We start from the raw sequence: 14,989 nt of genomic DNA, 5'->3' as shown, positions 1-14,989 counted from the left end.
CCTAATTTTTTTAATAAAATTAAAATTAGTGATATTTAAATAAGACATTTTGCAATTTAGTTATCCGTAGCCTTTGTTTAGTCTTTACCAAATTTTTTAATTTTTGGGTGGAGATAGGAGTAGGAGTAGGGGTAGGAGGCGGAGGCCAATTTTTTTAATAAATTATTAAATTCCTGCAATGGGTTGGTAGAATCAGAGTGAGGACACAAATGAAAATTGGTTGGCTTTACGGCCCCAACTACTTCAAAAGTTGGAACATTAGTGCAACTTTGGTGGTCGCAAACCTCAACAATCAAATCATTGCCATTACTTAAAAACTCATAAGTTGACAATCACAATAATATTTCACAAGAAATGAAATGGTTTTCTTATCAAATGAGAATACGCTTCAAATTAGTTATTGAATTGTCGTGTTAAATTAATATATTTTTAAATAAAAGAATATATATAAATGAATATATTTTTATTTTAAAAACTGACAAAAAAAAAAAGAAAAAGACAAAGAGACAAACCTTTATTAGAAATTAGGCCACTTGGGGCTTTGCTAACAACATAATCAATGTATTTTTCCTTTTTAAAAAGTATAATCAGTGTGCCATGAGTTCCAACTTCCAAGCATCCCACTTACTTTAGAACCCATTAAATGTTTTTTTTTTCTTTTTTAACAATATTTTCTTGAACTTCTTTTATAATATTTAAAATTTTCACCTATATTTACATATCTCAAATATCAAAAATCTTACTCAAATCTGGAATAATTTAAAATATTTATAGTCCAGAAAAGAATAAATTTCACTTTACAAGAATAGATAAATGAATGCTATCCATGTAATTAATTTCATGCAAGAATTTTCAGCAATTAATGCATCAGACTTGATGCTAAAAAGTGTCTTCTTCTCTCCTCCTCAGCGTCCTCCGTTCCACGCAAAAGCACAGCAGCAATAATTATTTTAACTTACACATTTATATGATATATCTGTACATCTCTTCATTGTGACTCTTCATTTTCCACTATCTTCCATCTTGAACTAGAGTGCAGGTTGATTAAAGGGCTAAATAATCTTGAACACTTGCATATTTTCCAAGAAAATTTTCCTCTTATTTCTTAAGTCTAATCCTTTAAAACAAATAAAATGAAAATTTATGAGGTTCTGTAGGTTAGCAGAAGTACATATATTTTGAAGGGTGGTGGTGGTTTAGGCATTCTTGCATAGTGGTTTTTTCAGGGAATAGTTTACATTTTTTCCCCTTATTCTTGGCCCTTTTGGTTTTCTGGTGAAGGGCCATCTCTGCTTTGTTTAATTAATGCTGTTGTGTTGCTCTCTACAGTTCTCTTAAATAAATAAGAGGGCTGTACAGCACTCTAATCATTAGAACTCCTCCTCTTTACCTATATATTATATGGTTCTGGCTTATCATTTTTGACAAATGACAACCCCTTCTTAGTTCATGTTGAGATCTTTCTTTCACATACCATCTTTTCAGGTGGAGAAAGGACCCAAAAATCTAGTCTTTTTTGATAAATGATCATTTTTCAAAGCCGCGTTCTGTTGTGTGATTCTGGTGGGTGGTTGTTTTGGTTCTGGTCAAAATTTGGCTTCGGGGTTTTAAACCACTATATTTCTGCTTAACGTGCATTTAGACCAAGAATTTGGTCTTCCTCCAATCAGCACTCATGTGGGCTGGTTTTAGTTTCACTTTGCTGTAAATTTTTACCTCTGAAACAGATATAACTGATGATTCATCGCCTCTGGGTCTGTATTGATTCTTAATGCTATGGTTCTTCACTTCTGTTCTATGGTGAGTAAATAACAACCTGAGTTTCATAGTACTGTACTTGTGGTTACAGTTGGAAAAGATATGTTTGTGTCTGAATTTCAGTGTCATCTAAAGTCTTATGCAGCCTATTCTTGAAATATTCCTATATACTGAGTTTACTTGGTCTACTTTTGTAAATTTTCTATCTGCTTCTCATATAGCATTTTCGATGTTGAAAGGTTGACTTCTATAAGAGAACCCCGTAATGGCTTGTGGTCCATTGTAGTTTTTTCATCTAAACATAAGCTATCTAGCTCTGTTACAGCCGTAAAATTGTTATTGCAGGACCGTGTAAGAATAAATGTAAACTTTCTTAGGTAACTTTTTGAGGTTTAAAGATTGATTCACTCAGTAAAAGAGAGATATTAGCACCAAGCTATTTGAGCATCTTGTCACCATTTAATGGCGGACAAAGCATGAACTCTGATGTAAGTCTTAAACTTTATTGATTTTATTTGCATACAAACTCAAAGAAACTGTAGTGATTTTCCTTTAAAACCAATCTTGTTATGGTTTAAGGCAAGTGCTTGCTTTAGTTCTTGCTGTCTGTAGAACTGATCCTCCTGGGAATCAGATATTCTCTTGTTGTATTTCGTTGACTTATCAATTGTTGCAATTAGTGTGAGTTGATATCTCGGGCGCATTTGCTCATGGTGCTGGCTGGAATTCCTTGGTTTTCTTGAGAAGTCTTCAATCTAGTGGTGCTGAATTCAGTTGTTAAAGTTGACGCCTGATATGAAGAAGTGCCTTGCTTGATTTCATGAAATTTAGTCATTCTCATGGGTGGCTGTGTCTCCAAGCCCAGAAGTAAGTTAAAGTCGAAGGTGAAATACTTCTATAAATCATGCAAGTTTAACAGAAAGATAGCTCCCTCGATCCTGGTTGCACCTATAGACCAGAATACTGATGGTGATATTTATGCCAACGACTTCCCCATCCAAGATTTTGATTTTGTGGGTGTTCAAAATGGCGAGTCAATAATCTGCAGGAGGGCTGAGGTCCAGAATCTCTCTGTCCATCGTGCCCAGTTGCAATTGATCAAAACTGAAGTTGGTCCAAACAGTAAGTCCTCTCTTCGTCTAACTTCCATCTCTGACTTGTCTTAGTAGCATATTTGTTGTGTTTGCGGAATGTATGGTTAAAAGGATATGAGCAGCACTAGCTTTTCATGCTACATTTAAGCATTATGGCCAATTACATGAAAGATCATTCTTCTTGTCTATTATCTAAGCAGAAAAGTGTTCGGATGAAGAATGGTTCGACTCTCTAAGTATTCTTGATTCTGATACTGATGAAGACTTCATCAGCATCGCCGGAGGTTAAATCCAAGATTTTGTATATTTTCTTTAAATAGCCACCAATGAGTTATTCATTCACCGTGTTTTGACCTTTTCTTCAGACGGTTTTGGATCACTGAGCAGTCCAACTCGAAGCACATCAAATATTCAAATGGCTCAGCACGAGGAACTTAAGGAAGATAACTTCACACATTCATCAACAGACACACAAGATATTGATCTTTCTTTGACAAAAGCTGATGAAATATGTTCTAAGAGTAGGAAAGCCAATTTACAGAACTCTGCAGATAAAACTGAAGGGAAAAAGTTGAAGTCTTGTTTAGCTCAATGCTCCTGGTGCCCGGTTGCACCTTCTGCATTTAAACTTCGTGGAGAGAATTATTTCAGGCATGTCTTCCGTCGTTCTTTTCATAATCATCTGTTTATTGACACTACTTTCGATAGTTCTCAGTTTTGCTTAACACGAAATTATATGCAGAGATAAAAAGAAACACCCTGCTCCAGATTACAGCCCGTATGTTCCAGTTGGAGTTGATTTATTTGCCTGCCCTCGGAAGATACATCACATTGCAGAGCACATTGAACTTCCCTTTGCAAAATCATACCATGAATTGCCTTCCCTGCTGATTGTCAATATACAGGTACCACATTTGTCTTTGATGTTCTTCAATTTTTGTGATAGCTTTGTATATATCAGAATAAATGCTATTGAGCAATTAAGCTTAAAATCTCTGACGTGTCGTTGGCAGCTTCCTGCTTATCCTCCTTCTGTGTTTCTTGGAGATAGTGATGGGGAAGGAATGAGCCTTGTACTATACTTCAAAGTGTCTGAGAATTCCGACAGAGATATTTCTCCAAAGTTCTTGGAAACTTTAAAGGTAAGATAAGACTGCTAACCTAGATTTCCACATCTCATTTAGCAGTCATAGTTTTTCTCAACTTGTGAAAGGCTTTAAGAATCTTGAGTCTTTGTTTTTCTACCATGTTCTTCAAGTTTGTGGAAATATCAGTGCAAGAATGATTTTGAAACTGTAACTGAAGGCACCGAATGAGTATGAACAATATGAATTTGAGATGGCTGCTAAGAAATACTGGAGATGACATTATTGCATTTACAACCAAGAAACTTGAGCAAAGAACAGCCACCTTTTACATGCTGCATATATGTAGCTAAGGCCTAAGGGTCTGGATCCGCACATCAGCTGATGTTGTCTTCCTTGGTTTCTACTACAGAGGTTTCTCGAAAATCAGATGGAAACCATGAAAGGTTTTGCAAAGGAATCTGTGGTACCTTTCAGAGAAAGACTAAAAATCATGGTCAATCCTGTGAATCCTGAAGACCTCGGTTTGAGTTCAGCAGAAAGAAAGCTTCTACAGGCATATAAAGATAAACCGGTGCTTTCTCGTCCTCAACATACTTTCTACAAGGTATGCTTTTCAGCAAAGCAAGATCCACTCTGGCTCTAGAAATAGTTCTTATCTGGTAAAGATGCTCTTATATGCCCAACTAAGCTAGTGTAGCTAGCATTCCTGCTCAAATTGTATGTTTCCCTTTTGGTATTTGAACAGAAAACAAAAGCTTCTTATTGAAAATTTTGTTTCAAGAGTCTCTCATTGGTTCCTTGTTTGCAGGGCACTAACTACTTTGAAATAGACCTCGACGTACATCGTTTCAGCTATATATCTAGGAAAGGATTTCAAGCATTTCGAGAACGTCTGAAACACGGCATACTTGATCTCGGATTGACAATTCAGGTAATTCTTTGGATTACCACCAGATTCAGTAGAACATAGCATATAGTAGGTTTCTTGTTCAAGAAAACAGCAGACACAACTGATTTTTATGCTTATAACACTAAGATAGTGACCACTCTCATTCTTCCTGAAACATTTATCACACTTTTGTTGGCTGCAGGCACAAACCCCTGAGGAACTGCCTGAGAAAGTGTTGTGTTGCATCCGACTCAACAAAGTAGATCTTGTAAATTGTGGCCAGATGCGAACACTAGTAACTCCGACTGATGAATAAGATGGGGTAAAAATGGAGATCAATACATTCGAGAGAGAACATTTGACCCACAAGAAGGCAGTCGAACACATGTCTTCTACCCCAACCCCCACCTAGGCATAGGTGGTGTTTGCAAAGGAGAAGGTAAATATTGAAAACAGATGTTTCCAGATGGGGAGGAGGAGAGAGCACAAGCAGAAGCTCATTAAGCTTGCAAATATTCTTTTGCTGGTGTTTAAGAAGCTAGTTCTTCTATCATAGGCTGATCTTTAGAACATTGAGGTCGAAAAAATTCTTCAATTTTTGGTTCTTTGCATTTATTTCTCAAAAGAGAGTTGATTTAGACCAATGTGTAACAGAATTCATGTCAATGTAAATAAATAGGGGAGGAAGATAGCAAGACGCTTACCTCTCATCAATGGCTGATTAGCTGAACAATATGGGAAAATGCTCAGTATATGTACAAGTCCGTGTGTCTGGATAAGTGCATGGAGAGTATCCAATCATCCCATGTACAGTTGAATGAAATTCACATTCATGCACAAAAGACATTGATTACACATTTTTCTCCACTGTCAACACCCAAACAGAAGTATTTAGAAGTTGCATCGAACTGATACTCGAAAACAGTAAACAGAGTACCTGATAGCATAGACCTAACAAGTTCTTCCAGCTGCCCGTCATTTGATATTGCTAATATTGTATTATTAAAGATTTGGTAAAGAAGCAGACAAATACAAGTAAATGGCTTGAAATCCAAAACAACAAAAAAACTATCTTCATTTTTCAAATGGCAAGTCCAAAGATCCACCCCCGTTGCTCGTGTGTTTCACAATACAATATTAGCAATACAAAATAATTTACAGAAAGAATGCACATGTCAACAACACTACAATAGTTGTTTCCTGTTGACGAAAATTTACAAACAATCCTGTTCAACTCAAGCTTTTGTATTTTGTTGTTTCAGCCATTTGTATAACCTACTCTCTGCATCTCTTTGTACGTCTGTGTTAAGTAAATATAGCCAGGAGCAAGCATAGCTCAAGCATACTCACCAGTAGTCTCATGTACCTCATAGTAGCAATTTCAGTACCTTGGCTTGTCCCATTCATTTATAAGAAAGCTATGTTATCTGTTCTTCTTTGAACCGCAGAAGGGCTACAGGCTGTTGCTCATTGCTGCCAAATTCCATTCTTCCATCTGCTCTTGATCTGTCAGCTACTGAGTTGTGTGGTCTCAACTGTAAAGAAGCATTTGCGGTGCTGTGGCTGCTGCCTCTAGCAACGGGTAGATCATGGTTGTGTTTACCCTCATATGTTGTTATAACAGCTTTTGGGTCACTTGCTGCCCTTTCAACATGCTTCCGGACATTGCAACCGGGGTTAGTACACTTGTAGTAGCTTCTGCAAACACAAGCAAGATGACTTCAGAGAAAATGCTGAAGCACAAACACACATTCATTAAGACAGATGAAGCTAACATCGATTGGCATTGCAAATGCTGAATAATGGGATTCTGTATATTAGGTCCAGCAATCGCAAAATCAAAGAACACACTCCAACTATGTTTCCACAAAGTTAGCAATCTAATGGAAGTATCAATATATCTTCACATCATAAGACAGTTTTCCAACTTTGGCAATGAAAAACAAAGTTTTCACCTTGGGTAAGGGTTCCCTTTAACGACCTTCTGGCCATATTTTCGCCATCTATAACCATCATCCAAAAGGTCAACTTCACTCGTGGTCTGGACGATGATCCTAGGCTCGGTAACCGTGCGATGGGATGATGCTTGCTCTGAAGTCTGAACCTCGACATTCCTGCTAATGTTTCACCTTGTAATACTTTATAATAAATTTACAAACAATCATTTATTAGATATCCATAATATGGGAAACCATATACCTTCTTTTGGATTCAGGCTTATCCTCATCATCTAGTCTAGCTTCAGCATTACCCACTTCTTCACTGTCACTTGATCCAGATATATGTTCAGGTGTAGCTTGGCTAGCTTCCAGATCTCTGGTGGATGATAAATAAGGAAGCCCCTCCTTAGGTTCATTCAAGTTTCCAGTCCGACCATCAGAGCCAAGTTCAGAGTTTCCCTGAGGGTTCATGGTTCCATTCGCGTTTCCAGTATCTTTCGTACGTTTACTAGGTGGGGAATGGTTGTGTTGGCCTTTGTATATGATCTCAGTTATTTGACCATCAAGAGACCGTTCAACTTTCTTCTTGACTGGACAATTGGGATGAGTACATTTATAATAGCTTCTAGGGAACTCACTGCCTTTCACCTGCTTCTGCCCATACTTGCGCCAATTGTACCCATCATCAGTAGGTTTATCAACATTGAAGCTAGCAGGTTGAGATTTCTGATCAGTGTGAGAAATATCAGATGACTCCTTCATGATTTTCGGGTCTGGCAAAGATGGAGATATCTGCTGCTGCAAAGATGCATTGGAAGGAAAAGGTTGGAGATGGGAAGCAGATAAAGCAGGAGCTGATGATAAAGACGGGTATTCAGGCTGGATTTGCATCTGATTTTGAGCTTGAGCAGTAACCCGGGCCAGGATTTGTTGATGTGACATTCCAAAGGGATCCTACTTCAAGCAGAAGGGGGACAATAAGTATTTGAAACAGGGGCAAAGTTACATGTCCAAGAAGTCGAACAATATCTTCAAGGAAGAAAATTCTAACACTTTCTAAACTAAGATAGTAAAACTCTCACTTCCCAGGGAGACATACTGCCTCCAAATCATATCAGAACTGCTCAAACTTTCCCAACATTTTGGATTGCACACAGACAATCATTTGCATAGGTTTCATGCTGTAGCATACTGCTGAGTATCACTCAATAGATGCCCGAAGTGCCCCAAGTTTTAACTTACAGGGAAAGAATCACTCAAATTAGTGAACAGTGCAGGGCAAATGGCTAACAGTATATGCATCAAAGGAGATGTCCTTTTACTATAATTACATCAAATTTCATCACCATACCAGACAGGAGATAAATGTATATCCATATCAAGGGGAGAAATGAGAAATTTCATAAAGGAGAACCACAGAATAAGAAACCATTCTTTCTCTACAAAACTCTGTTTTATAGCATAGATATAATGGTAATGACTTTGAAGAAGTACAAGAGGCCAAAGATCTAGTTCCAAATATGGAATATTCTTTCCCTTCCTACCCATCTAGTATATAGCAGGGAAAAAGTTCATAAGCTCTTGCCATGAAGATAAGTGTAGGATCCAGCTGTTTTCACACTAAAAAAGGTTATATGTGAAATGGAATTATAATCTTTAGTTGTGTTTCTTGCATTAGAGCAAGAGTAAGCCACAAAACTAAAATTAGAACAAATGGCCCACTGATTAAGAGGTTAAGGCACAAAGCCTTTTCTTCCAGGACCTCTTTATATATGTATACACATGCATATTTATCTATCTCTATACTATATATTGATTACTAAGGAGCTCTCAGGTATTTATGTGTATCTCAACCATGAACACCAGCAGCAAATTACATTTGCAAACGGCAATCCATAAAACTAGGCTCTTTTTTATGAGGAATAAGAACCTCTAAAGCCTTTAACTAAAATTCCGTAATACAGAAATCAGAAGAAGTCCTAATGTACAAGCTTATAGGTTTCATTTAGAAAAGGTGGTTTGTCATTCCAGCATAAGTTAGCCATGTTCAAGATCATTCGAGTTTCATCAATTAATTACTCGGATTGCAGACGTTTTCCATTTTCAATCAATTAGAAACATTTTTTGGCATTGATGAAAATTCATCCCTGTTAATTTCGTCACATGAAGTTTTACACGAGCTTTGATATTTTCTACGAAATGTAAGAACTACATACAAAAGGAGGAATAAGTTTAGTTTCTACTTAAATTGGATACAAAACCAATATTTGGAGCCTCCCCAAAACTCCCACATTTTGCTTGTACGTCCTGTCTACAGTACTTTCTAAACAAACCAATATCTTTACCAACAAATATATAAGCCGATAAATGGATAACACCCCCTGTCTCTGCTCATTGCCAAAATAACTCATCATAAAGCTTTAACAGAAGGGAAACTCTAACCCAGACCATTTGGCACCACCTGAACCAATTTTTATGATTGGTTTATATTTCAGAAAAAGTGACCAATCACATAGCAAGTGCATTATGTTAAGAGACAACTTAGTTTGGGTAAGAATTTTCCTTAAAAGAAGTGTCAAAAGTTTCCATTTTATCTTGAGAAAATGACCCAAAAAGAATAGCTTTTTTTTCCTTCTTTCTCCATGCCATCTTCAGTATACAACAATAAACCAATCACAAATACAGTTTTCACAATTACATTACAGTTTCATAGCTTTAATAAGTAAGCACCAAAAAGACACATATACGCATAAAACCACACCAATAACTTCTAACCAAAAAAAAACCACCTCAAATCAAAGCAAACAAAAAAACAGGAAATTAAAACCTCTATTAACTACCTGTGATGAAGAAAAGAACCCCGGAGAATCTAGCAAGCTCGCAGGACTCAACCCCGGAGGAATCGTAAACATTCCCAGCGGCTGTGTTACCACCAACCCGGCCGGCCTACTCTGCTGAAACCTAAACTCCCCAGTCCCACCACCTCCACCCCTACTCTCCGGCTGCGGATGAGCAAAATTCTGTCTAACGTTTGGTAGAGCTGCCGGAGACGATATGGCGCCGGCGAGAAGCTGTGAGAAGGAGCGACAGTCGCTGTCCGCATCATTTTCAGCAAATAAGTTAGAAACCAGAGTCATGGGGCCAGGACTCACCCCTGTGAAGAAATTGTCCATTGCAGTTCTGGGCGGCAGAGTGATCGTGGGCGGAGGTTTAGACGATGAGGGTGGCGGTGGTGGAGGCTTGTTGTCAGCCATTGGATTCAGGCTCAGTTTGACGTGCGATTTTGCGTGTGTTAAAGTCTGCGAACAAGTTTTTTGGGTTTCTATTTTAGCAAAAGTCGTCGCTTCTGCTTTTCTACAATTTCTCTTTTTTTTTTTCTTTTCTTTTTTCCAGTAAAAAGTCTATGAAGATTTAACAATAATTCTTTTTCTTTTTCTTTTTCATTTTTTTTTTAAAAAAAAAAGAATACAGTTTTGTTAACTTGGCCCCAACAACTTCTCAAGCCTGACAACTAAGCGAATTAGAAACTCCCTTAAATATCACTTTCAACAGATTTTAATTAATAATTTTGAATATTTATTATATACTTATATTCGTTTCCTTAGTTGTCAAGATAATATATATTTAATATTTTTATTACAATAATTTCAATTTATATATTTTTCATAAGATGTGAAAAAAATTACACACTATTGATGTGGGTAGTTTGGACTAATAGAAGTAAGGATAAATTCAAATGAATTTTTTTTAAATTTGTTACAATTACAAATACTCCCTTATATGTTTTAACAATTACAAATATTTTTTTGAAATAATGATTGTTTAAAACAAATACTCCTCATGACAGCTCACATTAATTTAAACAGAGTATTTATAATTTTTCAAATATTAAAAAATTATTTAAAATTATAATAAATGTTATGAGAACCCATTGTAATTTATCATAAAAGTAAATATCCAGATAAATCATATTGGTCATTGAGCGTTTCAATTCGGGATCATGTGAATGAAGAGAAATTAAGCTAGCAGTTTTATTGCATTTGCCTACTACTGAGCACGATTGCCAAATTGGTATGTCACTGTTGCCTTTGACTTCATTTTCCAATAGTTTAGTGCTGTTGATATGTTGAGTGTGGGAAATTGGGAGGGACGTGTGGGTAGTCACTCTTATCTTGAGGGTTTAGTTTAGTGCGAAGAATATAGACGCAAGTGGTGTTGATGTGAAAGTGATGTACTAGAAACTGACGAGATGGGAATTGGGATTGTCTGGTTGTGTGGCGGAGGACGTGGGCGGGCGGCCTTCAAGATAGATTGTCTTGTTCCAATTTAATGAGCGTGGGCTAAGAAGATGTTGATGTAGTCTGCACACCGCTACGCACCAAAGAGATGGATCGGCGTCACCATGTGAGGTTGGCCGTCGCTCAATTAAAATATGGAGAATGTGAGGAACTAACTCATCATGTACCCCTTGTTTGGGGCATCTTGTCCTAAAATATTCATCTCTGAGGACGTGGGAAATTCATTTTTTGGTATCTCCTTCTTAATTCTACAACTCCACAAAATCTGATAAATTCTTGAATTGTATTTCATGGAAAATAATTGGGAGTTGTGAATAATGGAAAGCAACTTGATAGAGAAATGCCAAAATATTTAATACGTATAATATAGGAATTACAGTGAGTTAAGCAAGTGATGTTACTGGTAGATGCAGGGCACGTAGGATTATTGGTTGAGCAACATGGTGTAGATTCTTTCGCTTTCACCACCCTGCCTGTTTTATTTATTTTTTTAATTCTTTTGATATCCTATGCCAAAAAGAGTAGCGTTTATCTGGTTAAATTAGGCCAACTTCTCAAGATGTGGATCCAACATATGTGAAGAATTGGATCGCTCGTTAGCTTATGCCCAGCAACTGTCCACTGAAACCACAAACCTCGAGCGGTCCTATTATTGACTGCAACTGCAAGCGACCAAGACCGGAATTTGCAATTATATATGTGCCAGACGTTGCTCCTCTATCCCTTATAAGACGACAAAATTCAGAACAGAATTAGTAAAGATTATTATTCTCCCAAAATTTGGGGGTAGAAACAAGGAACCATTTGAAATACAGGAAAATTATTGTAATACACTAGCAACATAGTTTTAAAAAAAAATGAAATGACATGGTAAATGCATCACCACACTTGATTTGCAATTTATTTAATTTGATCTAAAACCAGTTTGAGTAAAAAGACTTATTAAAATACGTTGCTGAAAAAAAAAGGTCATATCACGCAACCAATGAAGATAATCATTAAATGACTTGTGATTTTATGCAACCAAGACATAATAATGGTTGGTTGACTAACAAGGGATAAATAAGGATTTGTCCAGGATTTCAGTACTTCTCTCCTCCATCTCACTTACAACCCCAAATGGCACGAGGTATAGTGCTACTTTCCCTTTAATAATGAAACCATGACCGAACCTACACAAATGCAACTATCGATAGAATCAACTTTCCAACACCATTGCAAGTAAACATTGCATTCCACGAGAAATTCAATTTCATGCAAGGAAAATTGCCTGGCAAGGCCGCAAAATATATGCTCAGAAGTAAAACCGACAGAATAATAACAAGATCACTAAAAACAGAAATGCTTCCGGACTGTAAAAGTTATCAACATAACTTGCCCGCAACATAAAATTCAACACCCACACCTTAATAAAAAAACATGAGATTCGAACGGCTCTTGGGAAAAAAATTAGAAAACTGTGAAAAGAAGTAGAGCATAACCGAGACCCACATGATCCTAATAAAGCAGTCTCTTAATAGTCGAGGACGTAAGCCATCAATGATTCAGCCAACAAATCTGAATAAGATGACCCAAAGTCCTCCCATCATCTCCACTATTCTATAATTATCATGTCTATCTCATTTAAAGTTAAAACCATTGCACAATCCCACCAACCAAAGCCAGCTACTTGGGACCAATATCCTTGAGGGCACAGATCTGCTCCTCTCCCATGGCAGACATAACACTCACAACAAGGTCTTTCCCCTCACCGAACCCATCCTTGATCTGTAAATTTAGCCAAACAAGACATGTCATGATGAGTGGTGAAATCTATACACATATATGTATAGATATATAAAACATGAAGACAATTTCAAATCAGCCATTGAAAGTCTAAATGAATACAACCTGAGAAAGCAGATTCTCATCAGTTGGAAGCCTGAGGTCATCTTTAGTGTTTCCATTCTCTGTCAGCAGGCTCACCTAGAAGAATTTTTCACCAAGGTCTATTAACCATGGTGCAAACAACAGCAATATAGAAATTATAATAAGTAGAGATATGAAGAACATACAAATCCATCCTCAGATATGTCAATGAGCTGGTAGTCAGTGCGAGTAACATGTGGAACCTGTAAAATGAAAATTACTTTAATCCTCACCCTCCACAATAAAAGATGAAACACATGAAGTAAATAATGAAAAAAGAAGAACAAAGTGAATATCCATACATCACAATTGTGGGAAGAGGGGACAATATCTTCAAGCTTCTTTGAAGTGAAGATGTCAATGCCCACAAAATGACATTTGGCATGACCGTGCTTTCCAGTTTTGGAGGTTGAAACTTCAACAACCTGCAACATCATGGGCATATTAGCATTGTATAGACTTGATGAAGGAAGTCATTCTAAAGAATAACTTTTAGCAGATAAAATAATTTAATTCTATATTAAAATTGAATCTTTCCCCCTCTGGCCGCTAGATACTTATTCCCAAAAGTTGTGAAAGATTAAAAATGTTAATCAAGATTAGTTCTACTACTAGCAACCAAATACTTTCCATGTCATCATCAATGATAGAAAACCAATCTACTTTTTCCTCAGATTTTCCTCTACAACATTTTTTAAGGTCTATTTTTTAATTTGAGGTGGTTTTTGATATTAGAGCAAATGAGTCATAGTAGGAAGGATGATTGTGTCCATAGCCAATCAATGGTTCTCTGCCTAGACATTCTACAAATAAGCATCCTGGATCCCTGGATTAACTAGTGTCTCCATATCTACCAGAATACAATCAATATCTTAGTACACTGCACAACATCCAGAACTTTCATAAATATTAACGGTGCCACAGTTCAGAATCATAAAAAACTTTTAAAGCTAGTTCCTTAATGAAGCCAAATCATACGCACAGTGGTATTCATATAGAAACATATAAAATTACCCAATCAATTCTATGCATAAGAATCCCAAGTCAGCAATGACAAGACAAAAAGCTTCATATAGCAAAATTCAACAATAAATTTTAATCGACGAACTAAACCGATCTCAAACCGCAAAATTAGCAGAAAGCGAATCGCCGCACGATAACAACTGATAGACAAAATCAACTATGTGTCCCAACTGAAGAAATTAGCTAATTTACACAGATCTCAAGTGGAACCAAAACGCAGTACGGCAAACGAGACAGAGATAGATAGATCAAACCTTGCAAGGGCGACCTTTGATAACAATGTAACCGTTCTTACGGATAGTCCCCGCCTGCTGCGGATAAGTTTTGGAAGCCCCGGCGTCGGCCTTCGACTCGAAGTGATGCTCCTCGTCAGACATCCTCGGCGGCGAAAATAGAGAGATAAACCAACTGAATGATAAACCTAGAGAGAGAAACTGGCGGAATGCAAGCAGATAGCCGAGGCTGGGGGGCGAGCGACTTCGGTTGTGTTTATATATGTGATAGGGTTTTTGCGTTGCGGGAGGAGGAGATTTCAGGGTTTTCAGTGTAGGCGAAACAGATGATTGGCTTTGGGCCGTCGATCTCTGTGCTGAAGCGGTTGACGGGTGTGATTGCTTTCGGGTATTTGCGTCAAAACGACGCTGTGTTTGGGGAGGACCTTTTTGTGGTATCTATCTTTTAAGCCGCCTAACGCGACTATTTTATTAGGTGGTTGTTTTAGGGTGCGAACTCGTCCCCGGTACTAACAGTGTGTCAGTTTCGAACTACATGCTTTTTTCTTAAAAATATATATATATTAATTAATAAAATTTAAATTGAGATTTCATAAATAAATTTGACATCTCATGAATAAATTTGAGATCATGTATTCAAATTCTACATGTGGGTATTTTTTTCACTTTATATGGGTCATAATAACTTATTTATTATTATTAATCATATTAATACATTGATTAAATTAAATTATTACTTTGTGTATCGAGATAATTAT

At 36.9% G+C, this 14,989-nt stretch overlaps 3 protein-coding genes across 8 annotated transcripts; 1 reads left to right on the top strand and 2 right to left on the bottom strand.

Moving 5' to 3' along the window:
- The first annotated feature begins 929 nt into the window (after nt 1-929).
- Nucleotides 930-5,684, top strand: LOC105156516 (uncharacterized). Of its 4 annotated transcripts, none has more exons than XM_011072669.3 (9): nt 933-1,800; nt 2,439-2,880; nt 3,053-3,136; nt 3,218-3,503; nt 3,595-3,757; nt 3,866-3,994; nt 4,350-4,544; nt 4,749-4,871; nt 5,032-5,684. In XM_011072669.3, the coding sequence occupies exons 2-9, from the start codon at nt 2,598-2,600 to the stop codon at nt 5,143-5,145; spliced, it is 1,377 nt and encodes a 458-aa protein (XP_011070971.1). In that variant the 5' UTR covers nt 933-1,800; nt 2,439-2,597; the 3' UTR covers nt 5,146-5,684. The 4 variants fall into 4 exon arrangements, with proteins under 4 accessions (XP_088733579.1, XP_011070971.1, XP_088733578.1 ...); XM_088877452.1 differs by having other exon boundaries at nt 2,104-2,880; XM_020692118.2 differs by having other exon boundaries at nt 933-2,246.
- Nucleotides 5,685-5,873: 189 nt separating this feature from the next.
- On the bottom strand, nt 5,874-10,130 carry LOC105156515 (putative WRKY transcription factor 3). Of its 3 annotated transcripts, XM_020692117.2 has the most exons (5): nt 9,922-10,130; nt 9,610-9,840; nt 7,029-7,723; nt 6,785-6,946; nt 5,874-6,527 (listed from the first exon to the last, which is right to left on the bottom strand). In XM_020692117.2, exons 1-5 carry the CDS (start codon nt 10,021-10,023, stop codon nt 6,248-6,250), a joined length of 1,470 nt encoding a protein of 489 aa, XP_020547776.2. In that variant the 5' UTR covers nt 10,024-10,130; the 3' UTR covers nt 5,874-6,247. The 3 variants fall into 3 exon arrangements, with proteins under 3 accessions (XP_020547776.2, XP_011070969.2, XP_011070970.2); XM_011072667.3 differs by having other exon boundaries at nt 9,610-10,128; XM_011072668.3 differs by having other exon boundaries at nt 6,785-6,943; nt 9,610-10,124.
- A 2,499-nt stretch (nt 10,131-12,629) lies between these two features.
- Nucleotides 12,630-14,553, bottom strand: LOC105156514 (eukaryotic translation initiation factor 5A-2). The gene is made up of 5 exons (XM_011072666.3): nt 14,253-14,553; nt 13,278-13,400; nt 13,122-13,178; nt 12,958-13,032; nt 12,630-12,834 (listed from the first exon to the last, which is right to left on the bottom strand). The coding sequence occupies exons 1-5, from the start codon at nt 14,373-14,375 to the stop codon at nt 12,733-12,735; spliced, it is 480 nt and encodes a 159-aa protein (XP_011070968.1). The 5' UTR covers nt 14,376-14,553; the 3' UTR covers nt 12,630-12,732.
- Nucleotides 14,554-14,989: the final 436 nt, after the last annotated feature.

The sequence above is a fragment of the Sesamum indicum genome, linkage group LG2, assembly GCF_026168435.1.
Source record: "Sesamum indicum cultivar Baizhima isolate 11 linkage group LG2, ASM2616843v1, whole genome shotgun sequence".
NCBI lineage: Eukaryota > Viridiplantae > Streptophyta > Magnoliopsida > Lamiales > Pedaliaceae > Sesamum > Sesamum indicum.
The sequence above is the reverse complement of the archived record's forward strand: the minus strand, read 5'-3'. Positions and strand labels throughout refer to the sequence as shown.